General features: G+C 49.5%; 6 protein-coding genes across 6 annotated transcripts; 3 read left to right on the top strand and 3 right to left on the bottom strand.

Moving 5' to 3' along the window:
- Positions 1–524: 524 nt before the first annotated feature.
- On the top strand, positions 525–2,993 carry V2A60_008787 (uncharacterized protein; the record flags this gene model as incomplete). The annotated part of the gene is made up of 1 exon (XM_083260059.1): positions 525–2,993. The coding sequence occupies one exon, from the start codon at positions 525–527 to the stop codon at positions 2,991–2,993; it is 2,469 nt and encodes an 822-aa protein (XP_083116185.1).
- Positions 2,994–5,474: 2,481 nt separating this feature from the next.
- On the bottom strand, positions 5,475–5,876 carry V2A60_008786 (uncharacterized protein; the record flags this gene model as incomplete). The annotated part of the gene is made up of 1 exon (XM_083260058.1): positions 5,475–5,876. The coding sequence occupies one exon, from the start codon at positions 5,874–5,876 to the stop codon at positions 5,475–5,477; it is 402 nt and encodes a 133-aa protein (XP_083116184.1).
- A 2,508-nt stretch (positions 5,877–8,384) lies between these two features.
- Positions 8,385–10,748, bottom strand: V2A60_008785 (uncharacterized protein; the record flags this gene model as incomplete). The annotated part of the gene is made up of 3 exons (XM_083260057.1): positions 8,385–8,499; positions 8,572–9,034; positions 10,646–10,748. The coding sequence occupies 3 exons, from the start codon at positions 10,746–10,748 to the stop codon at positions 8,385–8,387; spliced, it is 681 nt and encodes a 226-aa protein (XP_083116183.1).
- A 4,554-nt stretch (positions 10,749–15,302) lies between these two features.
- V2A60_008784 (uncharacterized protein) lies at positions 15,303–16,595 on the top strand (the record flags this gene model as incomplete). Its single annotated transcript, XM_083260056.1, has 2 exons — positions 15,303–16,039; positions 16,091–16,595. The coding sequence occupies 2 exons, from the start codon at positions 15,303–15,305 to the stop codon at positions 16,593–16,595; spliced, it is 1,242 nt and encodes a 413-aa protein (XP_083116182.1).
- A 1,634-nt stretch (positions 16,596–18,229) lies between these two features.
- Positions 18,230–19,167, top strand: V2A60_008783 (uncharacterized protein; the record flags this gene model as incomplete). The annotated part of the gene is made up of 2 exons (XM_083260055.1): positions 18,230–18,354; positions 18,429–19,167. 2 exons carry the CDS (start codon positions 18,230–18,232, stop codon positions 19,165–19,167), a joined length of 864 nt encoding a protein of 287 aa, XP_083116181.1.
- A 1,114-nt stretch (positions 19,168–20,281) lies between these two features.
- Positions 20,282–21,336, bottom strand: V2A60_008782 (uncharacterized protein; the record flags this gene model as incomplete). Its single annotated transcript, XM_083260054.1, has 2 exons — positions 20,282–20,873; positions 20,936–21,336. 2 exons carry the CDS (start codon positions 21,334–21,336, stop codon positions 20,282–20,284), a joined length of 993 nt encoding a protein of 330 aa, XP_083116180.1.
- Positions 21,337–26,984: the final 5,648 nt, after the last annotated feature.

Below are 26,984 nucleotides of genomic sequence, written 5' to 3'. Positions count from 1 at the left end.
TCGTGACCACCGCAATAAAGTCGGCCCACTTGCATTCTTCATGTAATTCCCTGCGGACTATATTTTATAATTATTGAAAGCGTTTGGGTCCGTTATCAAGCAAAAGCATAATGAGGATGGGTAGCATAATGAAGATTTGTCTGGTCATACGAGTTCGTTAAGCCATCGAACGAGGTCGGGCCGAAGCAATGCCGTCTTCTACTCTATATCACTGTTCATTTGTTACCTCCGGTAGGATACCGAACAGGGCCGCTGGTACTGGGCTGTGTCACGTCAGTTAGCCTGTTCATTGTTAATTTTCTTAGGATGTGGCAGTGCGCATGAATGCGGTCTGAGTCACGTAAATCATCGCGTGTGCTCTTTCTCAGGGATTCATGCGTTTTTACGGGAGAAAATAGTACTTATAGCAAACAGTCGCCTACAGTTGGACTAGGACGATTCTCAGGACACAAACCATTCGCTTATTGAACATCCGCGTTCTTCCACTCATTTTTCACACTTGTCTTTGGCCTTATTTTGAGAAAATGCGTTTTGCCTTTCTTGTAGCCACTTTGCCTCTCACTGGCGCAGTTCCTCGAGGTCTGCCTGGCAAGCGAGCTGAGACTCCCGATCCTAATTGGGACGGGCCGCCTTACAACCCAAAAGACGACGGGCCCTCTTACAACCCAAATGATAACGGGCCCTCTTACAACCCAAAAGACGCCGGGCCACCTTACAACCCAAAAGATGATGGACCGCCCTATAAGCCTGAGCATGATGGCCCACGCAGCGAGTCCTTGGTTACACCAAATCAGACGGCGGGCTCTGCCCCTCCAACCACCAACAGCTTCAAAGTAACCATTCTGGCGGACTCCAACCGTGATGGCAAGGTAGACATAGCGGGTTCCACCGACCTTGCGGGCAAAGAGACATGGACAGCAGAGTCTGGCGCGCTCTTTCTGGCCAACATTGTCGACACAGACCGTCGATGCTCGTCCCAGATTACTGGCTCTTGCGCAGACGAGCTAGCCGATATTTTCTTCCTCGGGACTACGTTACCTGAAAAGCCAGAATTAGACCCGAAGATCGCTGAGAATGAGCCATTGTTCCAGTGGCAGGATTGGTTCGATGGTCTAAGTGAAAGTGAGAAGGCTACGTATAATGAGTGGAGGGGGAAAAATGATGAGTATGCTGAGGCTTATCGGAAGGTGCGGAATGTGGATCAGCGGATATCTACATGCCATGATTCTTCTGATGATATTCTTCGCAACTCCACTTATCTTGCTCCTCTTCGTACCACGCCGAATCCCGAGCTGAGCGACTCAGCGATAGGTTCCATTACCGTGGCCGACAAGACCGCCGCCTCCAATGTCCGTCTCTTCCAAAAGACGGCCGGTCAATGGACTTTCATCTCGTCAAACTATACCTTCAAGGCCGAGGATCTCAAGGCTGGCCTAGAACTTGGCATTGACGGCCGTGATGTTCGCCGTCCGGGGGGTTGGGATGGTAGAGTGAGAGTAGAATTCAAGGTACAGGATAGGGAGAAGGTGGCCAAGGACTCGGTGGAGCTTCGCGTTGCGCCTGTCTTGACACAGCATCATGGCCAACCTCTCAAGCAACTACTGACAGCAAGCGGTTATGGAGGCGATGACCAGCAGCGCTTTATCAAGGAGCTCGGAGATATTTCTGGCAAGGCAGGGTTACAGACTCCTGTTCGAGTGATCGAGACCTCTGATTGCAACAAGAATGATGAGATTTGGGCTCAAGACTTTTTTGAGCCCGGCTACATGAGCATACCTGGATCTAACGGACCCGTTAGCATACATATCATGATACGTTCTGCTCAAGACTACCGCAGCGCCGGACGCAAGGTCTTCCAAGACCTGAGGTCCAATACAGTAGGGGCTGTTCAACACCTAGCGGGCGGTGTTACCACCGACTCGACGGGCAACCTGGAGACTGTCCCTCCTTATAAAAACAACGGGAAGTCGTACCCTGCCGGACGAGCTGTGATGGGCTCAGCGGGAAAGAGACCCTTCATGATGGACTTCTTGGACGCTCAGGAAACGCAAGCCCCCATTGAGCTTGATACTTCGTGGCTTGCCGTCAAGCATACAGACGAATTCATGCAGTTTCTTCCTGTGGAAAGTGAGCGCGGCTGGGTCATGATGGTGAATGATCCCCTTGCGGGCCTTGAGATACTCCAGAAAGCTCAGCAGGACGGTCATGGTAGTGAGCCGGCCGTTTCCCGTCCCAAGTCGCCGACTGACGGGGACAAGTGGCGCGTTACCAATACCATCGACGAACTGTTGAATGTCACCAACTTTGCGAGTTTCCAGAAATCCTGCGCGGATAAGATTGAGGAGAATGTCAACATCATCAAGCGAGAGACAGGCATTACCAATGCGGAAATCATTCGCATGCCGTCGCTCTTTCAGGTTTATCCGAACGCGGCTTGGCAGTATGCGAAGGATAAGCCTAAGCCTCTCACCGATGAGGAACTTCAAAGCAGTTCCGGCAAAATTTGGCCTTCGACTAACGGCTACCAACGCCGCCAGATCCACGATACGGTTCATTCCCAGACTACCAAGAGGGCCGGAGAGCAACAAGAACCGCAGCTAGCTAAGGATTCCGAGAAGCAGGGTAGCGTCGGATGGCATGATATTCTTGAAGCCGGCACGCCGCCCCAAGAGTTGAAGAATTACCAGCCAGCAAATGAGACAGCGAGAAACTTGGAAGGTCGTCAAGCACAGGGTAGTGGCCCTGCTATCTCCCTCTACCCTGCTACTATTAATAGCGTTGTTCTGGACAATAAGCAGATTCTCGCCCCGAACCCTTGGGGCCCGGTGATCGAGGGCAAGGACGTGTTAGCCGCCGGAGTGGATGCGGCCTACAAAAAGGCCAACTATACGGTTCTCTACATGGATGACTGGTTCACGCATCATAAAAAAGTCGGCGACGTTCACTGCGGCTCGAATGCCATTCGTGAACTTACGGGTGTCAAGTGGTGGTAGACGGGGAGCGGGTGGAATGAATCGTTCATTTATGACGATGACGTGAAACTTCTGTTGGCGGCTTTCTGATTGAGCTTTCTGATTGTCTTGACGGCATGTTTTCTTGTGAGAATAGCTCATGCTATACTAAGCGTGGGCGTCCTGATAAAACCTCGACCCAATATGCCACACAGAATGATTGTTTGTATGGTATAGTTTAGACAGAATGAACGACTTCTGATTTGCTACATAGAGAGTGAAATGATACGAACCTAAATACCTGCTGTAATACTGCTGCCTGGCAGGGTTATGGCACACAATGCTTCGTGGTGCTCTTGTATTGCCGCATGTCCCAAGCCTTCTCTCTACGTTGTGTAAACCACAACCAGATCGTGGGGCTGCTGTGACTTGAAAGCGAAAATGATGGCAGCCTGGGCCGTAGGCCATAGGGTCGCTTATTACCGCCGAACTTCTCTGTAAATACATGCTACTTGACAGGATGCTTCGCGGAGCAAGACGAGAAAAAAAGACGGTAGGTTGACGTCTACCCGACTAACCCGTCTCCAGTGCGGAAAAAGAAAACAGGATCAATTCTCAATTAATATATAATTTAGTTTTCTCCTTCTAAAGAGCCTTTATAAATGCAAGTCTAGTAAGTAATCCAATTAGTATAAAAAGTTCTAACTTATATTATCGAATGAAAACCTTAAAAACATTTCTAAATAAATATAAGAAAATATAAACTGACTTACGTATCTATTATTACTTTCTTTATCCTTTTTTAATTCTTCTATAGGATTCCCTTCTTGCTTAAAAGGTAAAGTAAAGGTTTAGGTACCTTTTCATTGATATCCTCTCTGCTTTCATGATAGTGCTTACTGCTCTAGATATATGGCATAATAAGCCTAGAAAATCTTTTATTGAGACTTGAGTCGACTGCTGATGGAAAAAATCCGGCTTTACCACGAAGTCAATATATAGTAGGCAAGTTGAATCATCATTATATTTGGTCTAAGGCAAGGTGCTCGCTCTTGTATATGTAGTGTGGATATGTTTGTTTGTCTAGCGACTCCGTTGTAGGCCCTTACAAATTTTCCTCATGGTCTGTTCCAAGCTTTCGCAGTGGCGGCGGACATGTTGCAATACGCTGGCACTCGGAGTCCATTCTGTCGTTTTTCCTTTACACCATACAGATAGGCTCTCTTTCCCTTAGTGCCTCGGACACGACTCGCTGACACTACAACCCCTAAAAGATCCGTGATAGCAGTACTTGGCTCCGCCGCATTGCACCAATCATCAAAAGGCTCATTATGTGCTGCGGAGCAGTAGAAGTCAAAAGGATACTTCATCTAACCAGTGAATCGTACACTAATTTAGTTACCCGTAAGTACTCTAGTACCTCGTGTACCTTTTTTCTGCTGTAACAATGGACACACACCGCGAGTGCGCCGTAGTATTTCCCCCTTTTTCAGGTCCATGTTTTCTTCATGGATGGAAATGCTGACATGGCTTTTTTGACATCGAAAGGTGGCCAAAGACACTGGCTGAATATTTGCAGGCATGGCACGATTTATGGATTTCATGGCTGCAAATGAATTAGAAATGGGAAGCCTGCCCTGCAAACAGGTCCATGATACGAAGGGGAGGTTGAACCCTTCCTGGGCTAACGGTCGGAATAAGCAAGGTATCGTCATAAATGTCATGATTTAGAGACGTGGTTCATACAGGTCCCTGAACATGCTATGCAGCACTGCCCGCACTTAGCGGCCTTTCTTTTGAATTGGCGCTAGGTGATGCTAATGCCTATTCCGCTGGCGCTATTGGTTGCTAGAATGTTGTCCTTGGCTAAATGCCCGGTATGGGCACCGTAGACGCGGCGATTGTGGTAAATAATTGTCGTATAAGCTTTCTGAATGTTAAGCTTGCTCTGGTGGTAGGCGTATCTGGCGTTACTTTATTTTTGACCTGACGGTGATCAGATTATTCTTAGTCATGTTATTATTAGCGATGGTGTAGTCCTAGTATGAGCTAGGGCGCTAGATAATAGGCTATTTTGTTTAGGAAGATACTTACTAGCAAATCAATAAACAATTTTCTGTAAGGATGTCTGGCTCGCTCGGCTGAAGCAGGTTGCGCGACACATCAGAGCGGAGCTCACCTAGGTCGTGCGGTGTCGCGCGATTGGCTGGCCGGGCGAATGATTTCCGCAAGTTCATGCTAGTCCCTTCGTGCTAGCCATATAAATACTAACATCGGAGCTGCTTTACATATTGCATTGCAAAAGCCTGACTAGCTCCGCGTACATCAACAAGCCAAGAAGGGGGGGGGGGGGGCGAAGAGATGCAAGGCTGTAGTGTAGTTTCAATCCGGTCAACTATTTGGTTTAATTTTGTCTAGCTAATTCAATCAATCTATTAGCTCCTCTATAGGACTGTTTGCGTCGTATAATCAACTGTCGAGTCTAGGTCTTCATCTATGAGATAAAACAGCCAGAGTCATATCCTAGGCTGCCATGTAGTTATCCTGAACCTTATCGCTAGCGAGAATGCACTTAATCCTGGACTTCTTCTCCACATTTAAGCAATTATCGAAGAAGTCTCCTGACTTGTCAAAACAGATCTCTTTCGCGTCATTAGCAGGTTTAGCTAGCTTGGCTAGGAGGGCCTGCTTAGGCCTGATAGGCTTGATAGGTTCAAAGCTAAGGGGTCTGCTACCATTGCCTACCACCTCGACCTCGGGTTCGTCGTCCACGAAGCCCCAGTTTTGCTCGGATTCGTAGCAGTCGGGGTCGGGGCTATTGTTTGTCTTAGAGCAGAATTTCTGGAACGAGTTAGAGATAGCCTCGCGATGAAGAGGTTCTTGGTTACTTATATCAACGGCGCCAGCAGGGGCAGCCACGACCATGCCGCCGAGCGAAGTCAGGAGAAGGACGGAGAGGAGCTACATCTTGGAAAGAATATAAAAAGGTGGATAGAGTATAGGAAGTGATGTAGTAACTGTACTACGAGAGTGATATGCGTTGTTGGTTTTCGAACGAAATGTCTAGCTTATCGTGCTGGTTATATAGGCTCGTCGAGTACTCGTCTAGCGACGATTATCTTGCAGGATCGATTCATATAAGTTCCAGGTTTAAGATAAGACAACAGAACAAAATCAACGTTAATAGCTCTTAACCGCAGATCGACTCATAATATGGGTCAAGTAATAGGCTAATAAGTACATGAAACGCATAGCACTTACGGTATAGCCATCACTCTACCCCTTTATCTTCTTTTAATAGTAAGGCGGAGCTTAAGGGAAGCTGTTTAGGGAGGGATTATGTTCGTTTTTAAGCCTCTTAGGCAGCCAATGAAATAGCTAGAATAAGTTTTCCTGGGGCTTAAGAGCTAGGCCTCGTTAGTCAAGTGGCCCTCCCACCGCGTGACTAGTAGAGAATCTACGAACAGCAAGAGTCAGCCCTTCTTAATAAGTCTCCATAAAGGCGGTACTACTTTAGTATTAGCTAATAAATCCGCCATAAATAGGGAGTAAGAGACGTTTATGACTAAGCCTGAAATAGCTTAATACTTCGCGAAGTGTGGATGTCTATTATGATATAGTGGTGGGTGTGTGGCATGTCTTTTTTTTGGTCTCCATGCGCTCGGTAAGGTAGGAAAGGCCCGCTATAATCAGCCACTGACCGCCCACGTGGTGGAAACAACTATTCAGTTCGTGGAGAGGCGGTGGAGAGGCGAGGAGAAGCGGAGATTAGTTCTTTTCTACACTTAAAATAGGCATAATATAATAAGCAGATTAGCTAATTAGAAACGCGGAGCCTCCTAATAGTATAGGCATAATAATACCTCCTCCTTATACTTAATACTAGTACTAGTACTATAAATAGTGTAAAATACTATACTATTATTCCTCTGATTTAATCTAGTTTAATTTAATTGTTTACGTCTATTAGCGCCCTCGTGTAGGCTTTTAGACGTGTTATATTCGACGTGGTGAAGGTATTCCCAAAGACCTCCGTTCTTCAGTCGCTTGAAGGGCCCCACCTAGCAAACCTGATTAGATAGTTGTACACTAGCTCCTCCCACACCTTCCTTAACGTTGCTTATGCTACGACGCTTAGAAAGTATATGAGACCAAGGCAGGCAATGGCCTCGTAATAAATGTCCGACTACGCCTGTCTATATAGTCCCGGCGAAGGACGTATTATGGCGCATTAACGAAATAGGATGACGTGTTATGTAAGGTTATAGAGACCCAGTGAAGAGGCGCACGGAGCCAGGGCATAATAAAGTTAAGGTCGTAACTTATAACTTATTAGTATAGCCTTAACCACACCCACGGGAGCCCACGCCAAGTTCTCATATCCTAAAATCTAAATTATCTATATACCTTATAACTATAAATGCCATAAATTAATCCCGCGAGTTATCTCGACTAGTAATTATACTAAGCCCATAATATGCGTTAGTATACGTGGCGGTAGGTGGGCGAATCCAGCGACAAGGATAAGTGCAGATGAATCATAATAAGACATTTAGAGTCTTCATTGATTAGGTGACGTATATGTGGGCGAGTCGCGTGTTAGTTGAAAGCCACACGTTACATTACTCAGACATCGTCAAGCTTAACGACAGCCTTAACGCAGCACCTAGCCAGTATTTCAATAAATCGTAGAGCTTATAGGGGCATAAATACTTCTATTGGAACTTATGTAAACGTTCTTCTCGTTACATAATGCTAGGACATGTCTACGACAGTTATGCGACGCCTAAGCTTTAGATAAGCGCGCTCCCGATCGCCCTTCTACACCCTCGAGCAAGGACATGCCTACTAGCTCAGGCGGATTATCCTTCGAGTCTCTATGGCTTCTTCATGCTTCAATACATTAAGTAATCGACGCATAGGGCTATGTGCCTTATCCGCCATCTCCCCACGTTATGGGAGGGTTTCGTCGTAAGCAAGCTAGGTATCTATCTATCTGTCTGTCCTTGCTATAGTCAGCTTAAGGTTTTATTACGTGATTACTTGAAGAAAAATGGATAGAAATAAGTATAAAATTAACCAAGAAAAGTTAGTTTAACCTTGTTGAGCTATAGACTTAGGATATATAAGTACACTATCTTATCCTAGCCTCATACTAGTAGTCTCCTAACATTACATAAAGATTAACGCTTTTATCTTTACTAACCAACTTCGCCCTCTACGATCTAGTGTCCTTTAATTCGATCTCGAGTATTTACTAGTTAACCTAGTAGTTATCTTACTCCTGTTTTCTAATCAACCTTTCTCATAATAAATCATAATAACCGTAAGAATAGCCCGACTTATCGTCGCCGCTATCCTCACCTATTAGTCTCTCTCCCTCTTAGTCCTTAACTAACGACTACCCCCCCTCTTAATATCATATATACTAACCTAGGCGCTTTCGCCGTAGTCGCCCTCTCCGCTTACGCTGTCGTTGACGCCGCCGGTGCCGCCAACGTCGGCAACGGCCTGGGCAAGCAAGGCTGTAGCTTCAGCGGCGCCGGTGCTAGCGGTGTCAGTGTCTAGAATGGCCAGAACGGCCACAGTAACGGCCATTGTGACCAGAACAGCGTTCTACCCGGCCAAAATAGTTAGGATAGTCAGGATAGTGGTCTGCCCGGCAAAGATGGTCAGGACGGTGGTCCGCCCGGCCTGCCTGGCAAAGATGGCGAGGACGGTGGACTGCCCGGCCTGCCTGGCAAAGATGGTCAGGGTGGTCAGGGTGGTCTGCCCGGCAAAGACGGCGAGGATGGTCAGTATTGTCAAGACGCTGGTCAGGACGGTGGTCCGCCCGGCCTGCCCGGCAAAGATGGTCAGGACGGTGGACTGCCCGGCCTGCCTGGCAAAGATGGTCAGGGTGGTCAGGGTGGTCTGCCCGGCAAAGACGGCCAAGATGGTAGTCCGCCCGGCCTGCCTGGCAAAGATGGTCAGGGTGGTCAGGGTGGTCTGCCCGGCAAAGACGGCCAAGATGGTGGCCTGGGCGGCCAGAATAATGGCAACGACAATAGCGTTAAGCGTAATTTTGCTCACAAGTTTATTGCCTAAATATTCTGCTCGTTAATATATGGTAGCTCATTAGCGTCGCTTGTACGCTGTCGTTCTTGCTAGCGGTGTCGCTCTGACACAGAAGTCGCTCCTCTAAATAGAATTTCATACTTAACGGAAAGGTTCGAGTGTCATTTATTATACCGTAAAAACCGTTATGGGTGTCGCTAGTGATTTTAGTGAGTTTTAGTTAGAGGGTGGGGAACGGATGGCCGCTATTTCTGGCTCTATAGGGAGTAGCCCAACCCGCGACACCCATAACGGTTTTTACGGTACGCCTCGCAAAGTCGTTCGTTGCAAATTCGCTGCCGCCATCCACCGCCTTCTCTTTCAGGTAATCTGCCCTACTCTCAGCACCCTGCCGCTTTACAGAATTCTATAAGACCAGACCACCATCCGCTCCGCCCTCTCTACAGCTTGACGTACTCGCGTTCCCTCATTGTCCTCCCCCCATTTGTTTCCCCCACGACCTGCGCCCTCTTAGACATCCAATGGCCCCTGCCACTATCTGTTTGAGGCCATAATGCGGATCCCATCTTCTCCGTTCCCATTGTGACGATGCGATTAACGAGCCCGCCAACGTTGCTTCGTCCTGAGCTACGCTTCGATTATTTGATACTTCGACACCGGTTTACACGAAGCTCTTTTCGGCTTCGACACTTCGTCGAATTCGACGAAAAGAATACACAAGAGCTGCCCGAATATCTGCCTCGCATCGTTGCTTCAACCGGCCACCGAGGAATACCACAAAGGACGCATTGCCACGTCAGCTTATCGAAGGGCTGGAAAGTGGTGACGTGTTCAGTTCTACACCGCCCCCACTCGGACACATTCCCAATGATACGTGTCCGAGCTGACCTCGGCTGACTCTCATGGCCGTGATGCACGCTCTCCAGTGGTCAGCCCCGCGTGGGATAGCAATGACCGTGGGATTGGCTTCATGTTTGGGAGCTTGGCTGCATTGCATTGCCTGCGTCAGCCGGCAGTAGAGCCACCGATGAAGGTTCGCTGGTCTGCGACCGCGTGGAGAGCGCCTGACCATATTTCGGCGTTGTGATTTGCCACTGCATCGAAGCTGTGTCAGCTGTGGGCAGCCACTGCAGCTGGTGCACCTAGCTTACCCGAATCGTACGATATTTACCTCTCGGATGCAAGGTTTTCGATACCCCAGCTTGGGCTTCTCGGCGGACGACGAGCGATGCTGAGACGTGATTGGCAAGGCTTGACCTTTGGCCGGTGGCTTCGGAAACCCTCTCAGTTCGCGAGGCATTCGGACGCTTTTTGAAGTGGAAAGGGGGAAGGATTCCTCCGCACTTGGCTGGCCGGTGCGGCAGCAGGCTGTATGCTGCCCACATTAGCTGCTACACCACGAGATAGCGCGTGCGCTGAAGCAGTGGCTGGTCCAGACGTCATGGCTCGGTCCGCATAGTTGAGCCACAGAACGCGAAGCTTAAAAGTGGTCGGTCTTCCCCGTCTGAGGAGTTGACTTGTACGCATTCCAGCTTTCTATCAAGTCACATTTTTATCACCAAGTGATTCAGGCGCTGTAGAGTACGATGAGCCTCTCCGACTCCTACTCCTACTCAGAGGAGAGTTCTCAGACTCACCGATCTCGCTCGCTTCCTCACCGGCCGGCTCTGCTAGCTCTCGTGCTACTCTGTCAGTTAACAGAGCAGAAGGCTCCCGGCCAACTCTGGGCTGGATCCTCATTTTGGAGAGGTCACCCCGAACAGCGCCCTTTCACTGGTTCCTGCAGGCACTGCTACACTTCCACCTGCTGATAACGAAGATCGCATTCGAGCGCTCATGGCCAAATACGAGCAGGTAAGGATGGCCGACAGTGCTCAGACGCGGCGTGCGAGCTCCGACAGTCAACCAATTGAAGGTAGCCAAGAATCTACATGCCGTGCAACCGGTTACGGGCTGGCTAACCAAGCTTTGCAGGAGTCCACTCGGCGAGTCTACCGGATTTCCACAGCCACGACGACAGGAACGACGATAAAGCGACCAAAAGCAACGCTCCGCAGAGAATTCCCGAATCGCAGAAGACTCGATGTGATAAGAAGGTCCAATCTAGAGCCCAAAATCGCGTGCAGGGGAACAGCGCTTCAGTAAGCCGCCACCAAGCGTACACCTTTGATCGTATGGGAGGGGCGAGACGGGCGGCGAGTGGTGCTATCGAATACGAAGTTTATTGGGCGCCAACTTGGCTGCCGCTCGACCATTTTGAAGGGGACAAGCAAAGAACAAGTAAAAGCTGAGCTTACATTCAGCCCAACGTTCGATGATGCCAAAGCGTGACAGAACGAGAGAAAATTTCGCCCAGGCTACGTATCGCGTGATGAGAAGATGCGATCAATTAAGCCGCCGGTACGGGGCCGACTTCTATGTCCTAGTATGCCGACAACATCAGCACTATGAATACTGCTCAAGGGACGACAACTGCTTTCCAACTCGTATTGACATGGTATGTTCTATCGATGGGAGTCCGTGTAAGAAGACATCGACCCGAATCCGTAGGATAAGATATATCCTCTGCCAATTAGGCGAACACCAAAAGACTTCAAGGAAACCCATGCAAGCCAATGTTTGACTAGTTAGTGTTGCTTGCCCTCTAGTGTGCAGCTGAGGCAGGGCTTGCTGAAAGGAGTGGAGATCCCGGTACGCGTGCGGCTGGTTGGTGTGCGGTCAAAGGTCAGCAATAGCGGCTCACTCAAGTGAATCTAAGATGAATATTTTCAAGCGTCATTTTACCTTTGACCGACTCAGACAGCTACATTTCAGATGCATGACGAGCATACAAGTACTGATATGAATTCAATTTTCCTCCATCACCCTATCAACTGTACATCTATGCAACAAGGGTATTTTCAACTTGCAGCTCAGCCCAGTATGAAAGACAGCCTCATCTGCTTCTCGCTCATGCTGTCGGAACTTTGCTGGCGCACTGGGTAGCTTGGTATGACGGGCAGACCTGATTGCTGCGCCGGAAAATTCACGCTGCACATCGTATCACTACTAGACAAAAAGCTTTCGGGCGACGCTCGTGACGATCTTATTTCGATGACTCGATTTTGAATGACAGCAGTTCTGTATGGTAATGCTATGCTTTGATAAGCTTCGTAGTCTAGAGACTCAGGCGAGCAGGGGAGCGGTGAAGATGGGCCAGACCAAGACGCTGGCCGGCGATGTTGCGTCGTGTGAGACGGCGCCGTATTTAGCGGTGGTAATACCCGTATCATGCCTTCTCTTGTGCCGGTTCGGCAGCAATACTCCTCCCTGACCAGATTTTTCTTTCGGTGGCGGGCGAGTTGTATGCGGAGCCGATGCCTTGTATACCACCAATTTTTAACAGAGTTATCGCTTCGACCATACAGCTTGCGTGCAATCTCGGCCCATCGTTTGCCGATCTCTGAAACGAGATGCTCGATTTGAGCCCCTTCTTCAGGTGTAATAGGCTTGTGGTTCAAGGACGGCTCCAGGTTCTGGCGGTAGCGCTCGCGGCATTGCTTTGCTGTTCTTGAACCTAATTTCTGAGCAATTTCGACCCAGTCGTGGGGCTTTTGGGATTGAACGAATTCTAGGAGGCACGCATCCTCAGAATTAGACCACGGCTTGCGTCGGTAGGACATTGTAGATTCGGCTGTTGTAGGAATGATTGATGTTCATTAACAAGTGGTGGGACTCGAGTTTGGCGAGAACGAAAGTATCACATTAAAAGTTAAATAAGAGGGTACAGAGAAATAGACCCGATATATGCTAGGAGGGCGGAGCTGCAAGTGTTGGTAGACGCAGTGACTGAGACCTTGTTCCAGAATGAAACTTGATCCAGTGACCGATAAGGTATAAGGCTTGGCAGCTGTTGGCAAAGAAATGAGATTGTTCCATGCTTCAATGCACCCCTCAGGCGAAAGCAGAGCAGTGTTTCATGTCTTGCACAATGCTAATTCCTACTTACAGTCATGGGCAAAAATGCTTTCCGTTTTAGGTAATAATGGCTAGATTAAAAAATGAGATCCACATAGTGTGAGTATACCAATTTCGCACTATATACATCTTGATCCGGAATTAAGATAGTCCCCTCCACTATTACTGCGCTGGTGCCTGGATTCGGAGATAATGCTTTTGTGTATTATCAATGAATTGCCAACAAAATAAAAAAAATTGTGAAATAATGCGCCTGGTGTCAAAAATCCTGTCAGGCCAAAGCACCTAAAATTAAACTTCATGCGCGCGGTTACTCGCATGACAGATCGGACGGTAATACATGGTGGCGAAGATGCTGGAGAAGGTAGCTCTCAGCTCGAGTCGCACTGTGAAACTAAACCCAATTAAGCCAGAAACCTGCTGGTACCTGCCGCTACTTACGTAAATAAATGCTATACCCACAGTACCACACCAGCAATAGACGCCATTTCTAGCTGGCTAGATACAAATCAAGTAGCCTAAAGTACCTGCACTTTTGGCTAAAGTAGCCTAGAAAGAGGGACTAGTTTAAAAAGCGTAAGGCCCTTTTGCCCATGACTGTAATACTCTGCAACCTCATTCACCAACTGGACGATAGCGACCGATCACACGTCTGGCTAGATCCTGTTTTCCACATGCTGAATTGGCACCGCAACAGCTCAGTGCCCTAGCACAGATGTGCTTTATTCCAGATCTCAATGTCCGTACGCCTGGAGACAACTACTGGCCTGCAGTAGTCATGACGTCGTCGATTGTTTTATGCCAGCTAGCGCATAATAATGCTCCGCGCAGATGCGCAACGGGAGCCACTGCACGCAGGTAGGCAAGCACGCACACACCTCTCTGTCAACGGGCATCCACAGCGCACTCTGTACAAAAATCACCCGATACTGTCTTTTTGCTTGGTGGGCCAGGGCAGCTTTATGTTGTCCGTAGGAAAATACTATACATTGTTGTCGGTCTGATGCTGATGAACTAAGTTCTGCTGCGACTGGTCATTCGCCCAGCTTGCAGATCTCCTCGTCGACAGAACTCCGGCACCCTTGCTGTTTGATCTGTTCTTAGTAAAACGCATTTCTTCATGTACGGCTGACTGAACAACCTCAAACAATGAGAATGCGCATTGCATGCTAAAATGACATTTGAGTGGCCCTTTCACGAATGAATATAATCCCATACCAAGACTTGCTGCAGTGATCAAAGTACGCAAAATTAGACGAACGAAATCAGACAACAGGGGCGCGGGGAGTGATGGATTACACTGCCGGTTGCTTATGTGATAGAGCAGAATAGCCGCAAATGACCCGTGAATCATGGCTGGAAAGGCCCATACCGCCCCGGAACGCCACTGCCAGATGCCAAAGGCAACCCACAGCGCTTGGAGAATCACAATGCATGGTCCAGCGACTTGTCTCCCGGGAACTTGATCCGAAACCGCATAGAGTATAATCATCTGCAATGGTAAGTTGGAGGAATGTTGTGTGGGGATGATCCGTACGTACCTCAGAAACAGCGAAGCATACGGCTACTGTGGCTTTCCATGTCACCTCGGGAACGAAGCCAGATAAGCCATGACTGTGCGCCCAGCCAAGCCATGATGAACAGGCTATGTTTCCAATGACAAACATAGAGGCCGGTATGATAGTGGAGATGAGAGTTTTGTCATGGTACCAGCTCAGCACGGTTCTGGCAGCTCGAGTTTTGTGGCGGCTCCAGCTCTGAGCTATGCTGGCGATGTAAAATACGGCACCTAGCGCACAAAAAATCGAATCCTCGACGACATCTTGTTTGGTCACGAAAAAATGCATTCTCGAATGGCGGTAAGCCTAAACAAAGAATGCGTTTTGTCCATGGCTTATGTGCATCTCATTTACATGGACGCGTTTATAAAATATTATTTTCACGAAAACTCCTCAATTGCCAATCGATCAAAGGTGAGTAGAAACTTTTGAGGGAGGCCCATAAAAAGGTAGTAATTTAAGAAAACGGCTGGCGGGCGTATTCTTCCTTTCCGCTAGCGCCAGATGATAAGTGACAGACAAGTGGCTCGTTTATCCTCTAGTACTTGACCCCAAACTGTTGACAAGCTGACTACGCAATGCTGAGAACGCCACACTCATCAAGTCAACACAACGGCGCTAGCCACAAAGCTCAAAAACAATGTCCGTCCAGACATTGTTTTTGAGCTTTGTGGCTAGCGCCGTTGTGTTGTGATCTCGGATCAGCTGACTCACCTCCAAATATCACCTGGCGCGACGGTTCACGCAACTCTTTTTCCCTTCAAGACTCATAGCACCAATGCCAAAACGACGATGCGACAATATTGCGCCGAACAGGCACGAACGCACAACGACACTATCAGCTGGTCAAAACGCCCAAAAGCGTAGAAGGACAATTATAACCGTTGAAGAAGTTCAACAGCTTCTAAGCTACTATGACGGTGCCTCCTCCTTTGACGACATACCTGACAATCCCATTCTGCGGCGCTTATTTGGCAATCTACGAAGCAGATTTCGGCCAGAAACAACTCAGTCCGAGCGCAATGTAGCAAAGCTCAGAAAGACCGATATCTCGGCAATCAAGCTGCCAGAGTCGGTTAGCGAAAACTGGTCCACGTGGCGTGAGGATCGCTGGTCATTTTGGGGGGCGCATACTTTTCAACGCGATCGTTTTGATCACCAGGGCCCTGTTAGGAATGTCAAAACTTTTGTTGAATCTTCCTGGGACCTAGACAACAAGACAACTTCTCTCCAAATACTATGGAGGTTCAACTGTGTCGCGCTGTTTCTTACATTCTGCAGGTGGAAACCCGAATGGCAACCTTCATCTAAGATCAAGGCTGCACTCATTAGGGACTTTCTCAGCGGTTTTGGATGCGAGCTTTCCGATTCAAACATTCAGAAGACTCTGTCAATCGTTCGGTCTGGTCAAAGACGGCTTGCTTTCTGTAAAGAGCTCTCGGGAAGTAACGAATTGCTCAATTGGAAGATGAAGGGCCTCGGAATCCTATTTCTAGATTGCATACCAGACTCAAGGTATCAAAAGAAATCCGAATTAATGATGCAGACATATACTAACGATCTTAGCTTTGATGATGCCAGGGGCCTACGAAAGGAGGACATCAGCCGCTCCGCGCAGTTTCTCCGCTCTAATGGGATAGCAAAGTGGCTGGAAACTTCCGACGTCGGCGAAATGGCTATCTTCCTGATGGAATTACCGGTCTGCCATATTTGGCTGGAGCATCAGTCTGACAAAGCCACGTTAGATGGCATTACACGACCTTCATTGCAGGGCATGAACAGCCTCGTAGCAGCTGCGGCGATAGCCGGCTGTGGTGGGAACACTTTGCAGCATCACGGCCATCTGACAAGCACAGGTTTCACAAGCAACTGCCCGGTTCAGGCCTTTCCTCTCGCAGGGCCTGCTGACACGTTGCCCGCTGCGACTATGTCAATGGTTCCGAATACAGAGCGCAACATCAATGACTTTGACGAAAATTGGCAAGTTCCAGAGACAACTATGAGAATGGATGAACTTTGGGGCCAGGATGATGACTGGGCACTTTTGTTTCGACCAAATCTATTCAGCTAATCGACCCGACTTCAACTGGTATTTATGATAACAACAGCAGTTCCCTTATGCAATATTACTTTATCCTCATCTGTCACTTCATATGCATAGCCTGGTATGTTTGGTGTCCACTGATCATTACTCTCCTGTGTTTTGTCAACATGGAAACTGCCGAGCATCACGAAAATGATGCATCGCGACGGCACTTCGATCTCTTTCTCGCTTATCGACTCCGTTTCTTCGAAAAATGCATGGCCAGATTCGTGCAGCTATTAGCTTCATCAGCATTATGCGATCGAAGGCTTTGGCCAGGACGGTTACGTACATGGTCTCGGACAGCCGCTACGATTTCGTTAGATCGCCGTGTTTCGAAGGCGTGGGCTACCTTTTTAGCGAGTTCCCCCTTCTGGCGGGGAGTGATTCTCCTCGTAACGGGCATTCGGCCTGCGTTGCGAGTGTATACTTTGTCCGACAAAGCAATCTTGGATAAATTGTCGTTGCGGCCTGACGAGCTTTGTCACGTGTCGCGCGAGATCAAGAACTTTTTGCGGGTCGCAAAACATCACCTGACCGCCTATTCCAATTATCCTCCGCAAGCTGTTGTGCCGAAAATAGGGTGCCCACACACAGTGGATAATTATTGTTCCTATATGTCACAATGTCCCCATCCAACTGTTACAAAGTGTCTTGCCACCAGAAAATTTTCGGGGAAACCCCGACATGTAGTCACACATTCTTACGAACCAAATTTTTCCAACAGATCGGATTAACCGTTCGGTGATACATTCATTACCTGACGCGAGCTGGCAGCCCCCCACGGGAACAACAGACCGCTGCTATGCTGATACGTGGGGTTGTCGATGTTGTTTTCTTGTTTATCCGATGTCAGTGCAAATCCGGAATGTCAAGGTTACCTCAGCAGCTAGCACAAAATTCAAAGAATTGATAATTACCAAGTCTCGAGGGCTAGACTATACTACCGTGCAAAAATTAGTGCCGCCTTATAAAGTGATATGTGCTGTGGACTTCTCTGGAAAGGCGGTTAGTGAGGTGATTCAACTATCTAGTTCCTAAGCTGATTCCCTCAAACTTTTCTAAGGTATGAACTGCTCAAGAGCAGATTTGTAGAGCGGGGGGCGAGGGGAATGTGACACTGCTTGCTTCTCTTGGAATTGCCAGCTCTTCGAGTAACGTCATTCGAGTTACATGCAACTATTAATGATCGACTCCGCGTTTATCTTTGCCTGTACTCTGTTCGATACCAAAAGCAATAATTGGTGTTGTGATACATACAGTGACGCTGGTCGCGGCCACTAACCATGACCATGCAAGACAGCCACCAAATGCAGGTCTAGAGGCAGCCGAAAGGCAACCGCTGGACAGGCAGCCCACGAGGCAGAAGTTCACAAATGTGGCTTGCATACTGCCGTTCATTGAAGGTCCTTGTATCGCTCTTTTCTTCAAACAGCGCGGGTATGATGTTGTCCAGCAACCGGATGTGCATAAATATGTAGCCTCCCCTCCCTCCATACAACGATTATGCCTCTCTTCAGCATCAGAGGTTGAAATTGCAAATCATCTCTCCGATCTTACTGAGTAAATTTTATCTACCTCACGTACTCTGCGGCTACTACAACCTCAGAAAATTCACCAAAATGGCTACAGCATCTGTTTCAGCCGTTTCCCATACTTGGGAGATGGATGGTGCCTTTGATACTGCTACCATTCCAGGCATAGGACGTGCTCTGCGAGAGAAAGACCTGATCATGGGCTCAACCACGTAAGCTTCAACATCACCTGAAATTATCACCCCATTGCAATGGATATACTAACCCAGGTGCCTGCCTTATCCAGGTATAATGGGCTTGTCCCTATTGAGAGACAGGTGGAGCTCCAGGATTCTCATGCGGACGACATTAAGGCTCTTCTGGCCATCATCGACAAATACGGAATGGGTGGGCTGTTTGGTGTTCACTCACTTCATCGCCACGGTGCTGTCCCAGACAAGACTATTCGTGTCGAGTCAGGAGCCCCTGGCATAGATGGCATGAGCTGGACCCGGGCCACTGCGATCACTAGCGACCTTCTCGCTCCGGACAAAATTCATGCCAACTTCTTTAAGGTCCAGGGCAGCGCCATAATTCCCTTTGAGTTTTCCGAGGGTCCTTCTCCCCTGAACGAGCAGACCGTTCTGCCACAGTTCATCTCCGATATTGCCAAATATCTCTCTGAGCATGACCTGACAGACCTCATCGCCATCGAGGTCAAAGACTTCACAAAGAAGAGTAATGGAGATGACAGGCGCACGTCTGAGCTGGATATCGTCTGGGGCAAAGCCGAAACTCTCACCGTCGTTCTGCCTTTTGATCGTATGATCGAGGAGGTCACGAACCCGGTTCCCACCGGATGGAACATCCAGTACTGCAATCCAGAAGCTGACCCCTCACAGCCTGGCCCCGGTGAGCATTGGAACCAGGCAACCAAGTCAGATGGCTCGGTAACTCACAAAGTTCACGTCGACAGCACCGAGCCCATTAGCGCTGAGCGTCTTTATGCCTCCCTTGTGGAGCAGGGATATGTTGCAAAGATCTGATCACTTAAATCGACTAAATAACCTAGCTAAGGCTATTTTTAAACTTTACTTCAAAAATTTCTGAATTATTTATTTGGCGAAACGTCCGCACAAGGCAGTAAAGTGTGATGAAGATGTACAGGTTCGATAAAGTGATTCAATTGTTCGCTAAGGCGACATTGGTGGTTCGCAGCTCCTGTGTGGCTTTCGAGAGTTTGCGGAGATTTCATGTCCGGGCATGCGATGCTTGCGGCAATGTCACGGCACCAACATGGCTTGCCTGAGAGGCTCACAGGGGTACAGACCATCAGCACATCACATAGCTGTAGCCTAGGTAGCTACATTTCTCTTCTCAAGACACAACTACGCTCCTACCACACCCTAGATTTGCTCCGCGATACACAAGGTCTTGTATAGGGCGTTCTCGGTTTTAGCAGCCCTCCCGAGGCTTCATTTTCGGTTGCCTTGTTGATGCCTTGTTAAGTCTGTAAGAGAAACAAAATATTTGCTTGTTGTAGGGGTTTTCTGGTATTGCACTTGCCGCCTTGTTAAGCCGTTACAAAAATTTCGAGGCGAACCATGTGTTTACGGATCCAACAAGGCGGGCAAAATGACCCTCATGCCAATGGTCCTTCCATAGTCGGATTTGACTGCATCTGCTACGGAAAGGTGTTATTGTCTCTTGGTGCCACGCCTGAAACGGCTCCGCCACAGTATAGCTACCAGGGGCGGATACTATGGGGGTGATGATATCCATGCATCTTCGCTTGCATCCGCATCCACACAGTTTTGAGTCTAACCCAGCTGCACCCATCATTTCACACACCTTCAACGAATTCAACGTGCCGCGGTTCGTATAGGCTCAATCGATGGAGCTGTACATCGAGCCACAAGCGACGCCATGTGTTCAAGCAATTAGTTCGGTTTCGTCCCGTATCTCCCCAGGTTTGACTTCCTTAGGTTCAAGTATAATGGAGAGATCAACTGAAGTTACTAGTAAGTCTTTTGTAAGCTCATAGGCTAAATCCATGCCATTCTCAGGGACCAGAGTACATATCATTTCTGCAGACCCTCACCTATTCTCGGCAATTCTTGCTTTCCTTCTCTTCCTTGGTGGCCACCCTATCCCAAGGGCTCAAAGTGGAGACACGTATGTCGGTGGTAGAGTGCCGTATTGAAGAACCGCCCCGAGAAATCCCAGGTCCTCGCTCTCCTCGGTCGCCGGCTTGCCATTCTGGAAGCCATTGACTAGGAAGAGGCCTATGAGTCTAGCAGCCTCAATGCGCCGCTTCTCCTCGTCAGACGCCCCTCCCAGATAGTGGTAAAACCGTTCCCGAAAATGATCTCGGAGCTCCTTATGATTTGGATGGTAGCGCCAAAAGTCTCCACTCGTGGTTAGAGTTCCAAGCATGATCTCGACCCCTCCTAGGGACATGCCAAAGGGACTAACCTCGGCACCTCTCCAGTCGCAGATACCCATAATCCTACCCGTGGCCGTATCAACGTGGATATTGTTCTCGAGGAGGTCGATATGATTGGGTACGAGCGGCCACCCCTCGGTGAACAGGTCTGGGAGTTTGGGGATGATCTCGTCAAGCTTCGGATGAAAACGTTCCGGGAGCCCTTGGCGCAGCTGTTGGAGCTGTGACAAGTACTTGCCCCGTAGCTGAGAGCGGTCTGGGCGTGCCATCTTGGCAGGTGTGTTATGATACGCAGAGGCAAAGAATCTGTAGCTGATCAGGTTAATTAATGCTTCCCATAGCTTAAGAGTAGGTCATGTTCAACAAACCTTGCATAATCATCAAGTGTGACTCGTAGGAGGTGGTAGTTGTTGCTCTGTAGTTCGGTTCGGGCTAGATACATGCAGATTCCGCCTACGTTGTTCATGGTATAGACTTCGACCTTGCCAAGCTTGCCTCGGTGCTCGTGTCGTGGTGCGAAGCCGCGATAAGCTTGTTCGATGCTTTTGAGCAAGTCCATGTCCAGAGCGGAACTTGGGATGCGGAACTGGACAACGAGTTGCGCGCCTTCAACAGTGTAGCTGGTTCCGCCCTGGCACAGTGTTGCGGTAACGGATTGGCCTGTAATTTGTTCGGCTTTCGTGTTGCATAACTCCTGCGTCACGGAAGTGTTCTCCCGGAAGAACCTCTGTATCTGGTACTGAGAGAGGGCGGAGATATTTGGCGGCATTGTGTGTGAAGCTGCGACGACTGCCCGATACTAAGATGAAATAGGCCCTAGTCAAGGGAGGCGAGAATGGCAGAAAGGATTCGGATGCGTGAGATAGTTGCCTGAGGCACATATGTACTCCTGCTTCTTGTCGTGTTCTCTGTATCCCTGCCTTCACGTGAGAAAATTGAAGTAGGTTGCGGTGAGCGCGCCGACTCAGACATGAGAAATCAGTTCAGGGACGGGATGTGCTCGCTGGCGGGACGTACTAAGTCAGACCTGGCACTTACTAAGCTGAACAGGACGCCAGGGGCGGTAAAAGATGTTGATAAGATCGCGGAACTTCAGAAACCCCCGTTCATATGAAATGCAACATGAGCGACGTTCGTGTTGGGGTTCAGTCTACGTGCATCGGGTCCTGAAGCTCTCTGCTAGGGAGGAGAAGGTACAAGAGTGGTTGGAGCGGCCTAGCTGACTCGGGTGTTTTGACGCCACGTACCGCCAGATGACTCATAAATATTGGCAAGGAATAATTGCATGAAAGCTAACAGTGATAATTGAAAAATCTTCTTGCATTGTTAATAATAGTCGGTCACGAAAGCAAAAGTCGTAACCTCAACAGAAACTTACTATGATAATTACAGAAATAAATAGCATGAGATAGGAAAGTGGTTTTCTTCTTGGTTTCATCAGTTTGGTCACTGGTATTACCCGGACTCGAGTGTAAATTCTCTCGCGCAGGCCCTCGTGCGACAACGCTCTGCAGGCTGTCTAATTGGCCAATTCCACGGAAGAAGTTGCTACCGTGCTGACTCTCACGCAAGCTCTCGTATGGAAAACAAGCAAGAAAACTCTCTGCCCAGCCTTGAATGCCCTCGTAGGAGAAGCCGCGCACGCAGCACAAGCCGTCCTGATTGGATCACCTACGGTCGAGCCAATGCCACAACCTGGGACTCTTACCCACAACTTTCTGACCTTCGGCCACTGCGTGCGCAAGACTTCGTACGAGAGCTCACATGTGAGCAAGACTGCGAGGAGTGAAACTGCAAGGAGTGGGAACGTGCATCGAGGGTTTGCGGATGAAGCAACGTGAGTCTGATGTTTCTGACAGGCTGCTCCGCTTCGACTGTCGACCAATTTTGTACTCGGCGAAGGATAGAAGATCATTCCTGCCACTCTTAGTGTTTTAACGTTACCGTAAAAACCGTTATGGGTGTCGCGGGGTTAGCTACATAACAATTTTAGTGGGTGTCAGTTTAGGCTACTCCCTGTAGAGCCAGAAATAGCGGCCATCTGTTCCCCACCCTCTAACTAAAACTCACTAAAAGCACTAGCGACACCCATAACGGTTTTTACGGTACTGTAAATTCTTGTGCTGATGTCTAACTGTAGGTAGGAAGGAGCACATAGTAGATGTCTACCGGGTAGCTGGGACGACTGGTCAATTTTGAACACCGACCCTACAAATATCGTGAGGAGTCAATTCGAGCACTTGGACACGCCACAAAGCAACGACTCCTGCCAGAGAAAGCCACTTACGGCGGCGGGTAGGCGTAGCCTGCCGGCGTCTAACCTACCGGGTTATGGCGCCGATGTCGACGAATGCGCTTTGCTCTTTTTAAGTGGCCGCACGCTAAATCAAACAACTGAGTATCCCGAGGCAATCTTCAGCATGCCCGTCATTCGTGGCAGAACCGGTAGAAGCCCTTCTTGACGCAATATAATAGAGCTAGCCCGTGGGCGATTTGGTTTGGCTTTTCTCTGTGCGATCACACATCTCGGCCTATTTTGGCCTTCGCTGCGAATATAAGAACACCCTCAAGCTCGACTATTGGCTTGATGGCATCAACAGTAAAACCATGAGTAAACAGCAAACAGAAAACGGACAGACAACAGACGCCTGCCTTCGGCTGGGTCACAGGCTCCTTGTCCCCGGTGTAGCTCACTGTTCCCCTCTTCAGTCTTTCCACGGCCGGCAGCCCGTCACTTTACACCTGAAACAGCAAGAAAGGGGGCGACAGTTTCTCCGGCTGTCCATTGCACTTGTCGGCAGCCTGGGAATAAAGAGTACTGCTGTAGTGCTGACTAGATTACTTGAAGACCAAGACGGCCCACAGACGTGCGCCACTTCGTCGCTACATCTCGAAAATCTGCTGCCTGCCAATGAGTTTCGTGCGAAAACGCAATTCCGCTCCTTAGTTTCCGAGTGGCAGACTGCATTAGAACGGCGTAATGATCGTGAGCCAAGGCGTATCTCTAGGCCGAGACGCAACGCCAGGCTAGAACGCGCCTCTAATATCCTCACGGATACTTGCCCGGATGAGGACAGTTTGGTGTCGCTGATCACTGCGCTGTGTAACGCGGTCGAGGAGGGAGGCCCAGTCAAAGTATTTGCCACCAGCTGCTGGCCGTGGGTGATGGCTCTGCTGGAGTGGCTTTTCGGCCAGCCGCTGGACGCTGTGGGCGGAAAGCCACGATTTCGTTGCCGTGTCTCTGTGGTCCTCATAGACACTGCCTCCTCTCACGAGACGAAGAGCCTTCGTGTTCTACACCGCAGAGATGCCGCCAGGCTTTCGTCCAAACCCAGACCTGGTAGACTGACAGTGCCTGTCTAGGCAAGTGGTAGCCAGGGGGGAGGCGAGGTTGCGGCGTGGCAGGCGTTTGGTCCACGTCGTGCCCCTCTCGATTATACGCCGGGTGTGTTTCTAGTGATCTGGTGATCAGAAAACGACTGCGGATCGCATCGAACGATTCGGCGTTCGCATATCTCATAGACCACTCACTCAGGCCTGCCACAGCAGCGAGTTTCTGCTTCCCATCGCTTCAACGCCACACCATGTAGTAAACAGCTTTACATTTTTGCTCTGTTGATGCTCAGCCAGAATATACATATTATCTCGCGATGCCGTCTCCAGATCCCACCATCTCATTCAACAGTGCTGCAAATCATATCGCAGGATGGCAGCTCTGACAAGACACTCTAAGCGACAGAAAGAGGCCGTACGTAAGCGCGGCCCTAGTCTTCGCGACAAGGCCCGACAGCTAGGGCTCAAGGGTAGCGTTCGCGTGCTCGTCATGCACGAGGACCCAACGCACGGTGTGTGGCACATTGCGAAGTATTGTCCCCCGGGTCTGACTTTCCCTGACATAGACGGGCTGGTGGGTGTCCAGAACACACGACGCAGACATTTGTTCAATAGACCATAGGTTCGGGAATACGACCAAACTAGGCAAAGGCCCCGCGTGCGCCCGTGCTCCAAACACGCCATACCACTTCAGAATGTCCGCAGGTTCTCGACGGGGTGCCCGCCAGACGAGGAAGCCGCGGCGACGACTGTGGGCTCCGTTAGTAGCGACAGTGCAGATCGAGATGACATGGATACTTGCGTGGGTGGTGCAGCAGATGCAGCCATTGATTGTTTGAAGGAAAACCTGGAAAGCCTGGGCGGCTTTTCAGATGATGACTTCGCTTCGGTGGATCAAACGACAACACGTCGAAGTGAAGAAACGGGTTCTCAGGCGTACCGCAGGCTCCTTCGCTGGATTTGGGGAAGCTGATGGAAAAGAGGCCCATGTACCCTCGCAGCTGCCTCGCTCAACGAGCCAGGCGTGCTTGACATACGCCGAACGACACGGTCCGGCGCGTCTCGACATCGCGGGTGACTTTTTTTTAGTAAATCCAACATGTGTCCAGATAAATAAAAAGATCCGACTCGCACTAGGTATTCTATGCCCATCGCGAGTGAAAGTCGTACCATGCCTGAAAGACACCCAGACCGTAGAGCACGTGCATCCTCTGTTGACGGGCTCAGTTACGACAGGGGTTAATGACTATCGCGAAGCTGCGTTCGTGCTTATGGCGGCGTAATTTTTCATCGCCGCATTTGATCGCGCATTTTTCAAAACATGAGAGCCAACATGGTTGCAACACCATGACTGGGCGCCAGAGGGCAGATGCAAGGCCTAGTCGGCACAAATAAGGCTGCAGGGGTAGCCGCACGAACCAACCTGGCGCTGAAGTAGAAGTAGGAGCGCCACAAATTGGCGGAGCGGCTTGTCACTGCAGACGTAAATCGCACTTGCACTCCCCGGTAAGCGGTGCAGTCCGATTGTAGGTGCAATTGCGGCGCGACCTAGCCTCATTAGAATGAGGGGGGAAAAAAAGCCCGCGCAGCTCCTGCGTTGTGTTATGGGTCAGCGCCCGACCCGCCAAGTATAATCCATGAATGTATAGGGACTAGGCTGGCCTCACTCTGCGTCTCCGCAGCACATCGGAATTCGCTTCCATGGTCAGTCGTCAGCATTTTATGACTTTCTGCTTAGCGGGCCAGTCCCATAATAATGCCCCGCTGTCCACCCTGGTACTTGTTCGCAACACTCTGCAGAGGGAGGAGGCTGGGCAGACACTCATGCGGAGCCGAAATGGGAGAAGCTTCGGGCTCCCTGTCAAAATGCTTTTGAATCAGCTTAAATACCCCCGCCCCGAACTTCAGCATTGCCCGGGTTTTTCCCTCTCTGTGTGGTGGTTGAGACTGTTGCTTGTGCCAGGCATGCTCAACCACTACATGGATTCAGCATCGCCTGCACGTCATTCATGGCAGTTGAGATTTGTTGCTTGTGTCAGGCATGCTCAACTGTCGGCGTGTAGTTTGGTGATTGAGACTGTTGCTTGTGTCAGGCATGCTCAATCACCAGATGGATTCAGCATTGCCTGCATGCCGCATGGCGGTTGAGATTTGTTGCTTGTGTCAGGCATGCTCAACTGTCGGCGTGTAGTTTGGTGATTGAGACTGTTGCTTGTGTCAGGCATGCTCAATCGCCAGATGGATTTAGCATCGCCTGCACGTCATTCATGGCAGTTGAGATTTGTTGCTTGTGTCAGGCATGCTCAACTGTCGGCGTGTAGTTTGGTGATTGAGACTGTTGCTTGTGTCAGGCATGCTCAATCGCCAGATGGATTTAGCATCGCCTGCACGTCATTCATGATGGTTGAGATTTGTTGCTTGTGTCAGGCATGCTCAACTGTCGGCGTGCAGTTTGGTGATTGAGACTGTTGCTTGTGTCAGGCATGCTCAATCGCCAGATGGATTTAGCATCGCCTGCACGTCATTCATGATGGTTGAGATTTGTTGCTTGTGTCAGGCATGCTCAACTGTCGGCGTGCAGTGTGGTGGTTGAGACTGTTGCTTGTGCCAGGCATGCTCAACCACTGCATGGATTTAGCATTGCCTGCACGTCGTTCATGACGGTTGAGATTTGTTGCTTGTGTCAGGCATGCTCAACTGTCGGCGTGCAGTGTGGTGGTTGAGACTGTTGCTTGTGCCAGGCATGCTCAACCACTGCATGGATTTAGCATTGCCTGCACGTCGTTCATGACGGTTGAGATTTGTTGCTTGTGTCAGGCATGCTCAACTGTCGGCGTGCAGTGTGGTGGTTGAGACTGTTGCTTGTGCCAGGCATGCTCAACCACTGCATGGATTTAGCATTGCCTGCACGTCGTTCATGACGGTTGAGATTTGTTGCTTGTGTCAGGCATGCTCAACTGTCGGCGTGCAGTGTGGTGGTTGAGACTGTTGCTTGTGCCAGGCATGCTCAACCACTGCATGGATTTAGCATTGCCTGCACGTCGCTCATGACGGTTGAGATTTGTTGCTTGTGTCAGGCATGCT

Source organism: Cordyceps javanica, chromosome 6 (assembly GCF_051103115.1).
Source record: "Cordyceps javanica chromosome 6, complete sequence".
In the NCBI taxonomy this organism is placed as follows: domain Eukaryota; kingdom Fungi; phylum Ascomycota; class Sordariomycetes; order Hypocreales; family Cordycipitaceae; genus Cordyceps; species Cordyceps javanica.
Note: the sequence above shows the minus strand (reverse complement) of the source record. Positions and strands in the feature narration are given on the sequence as shown.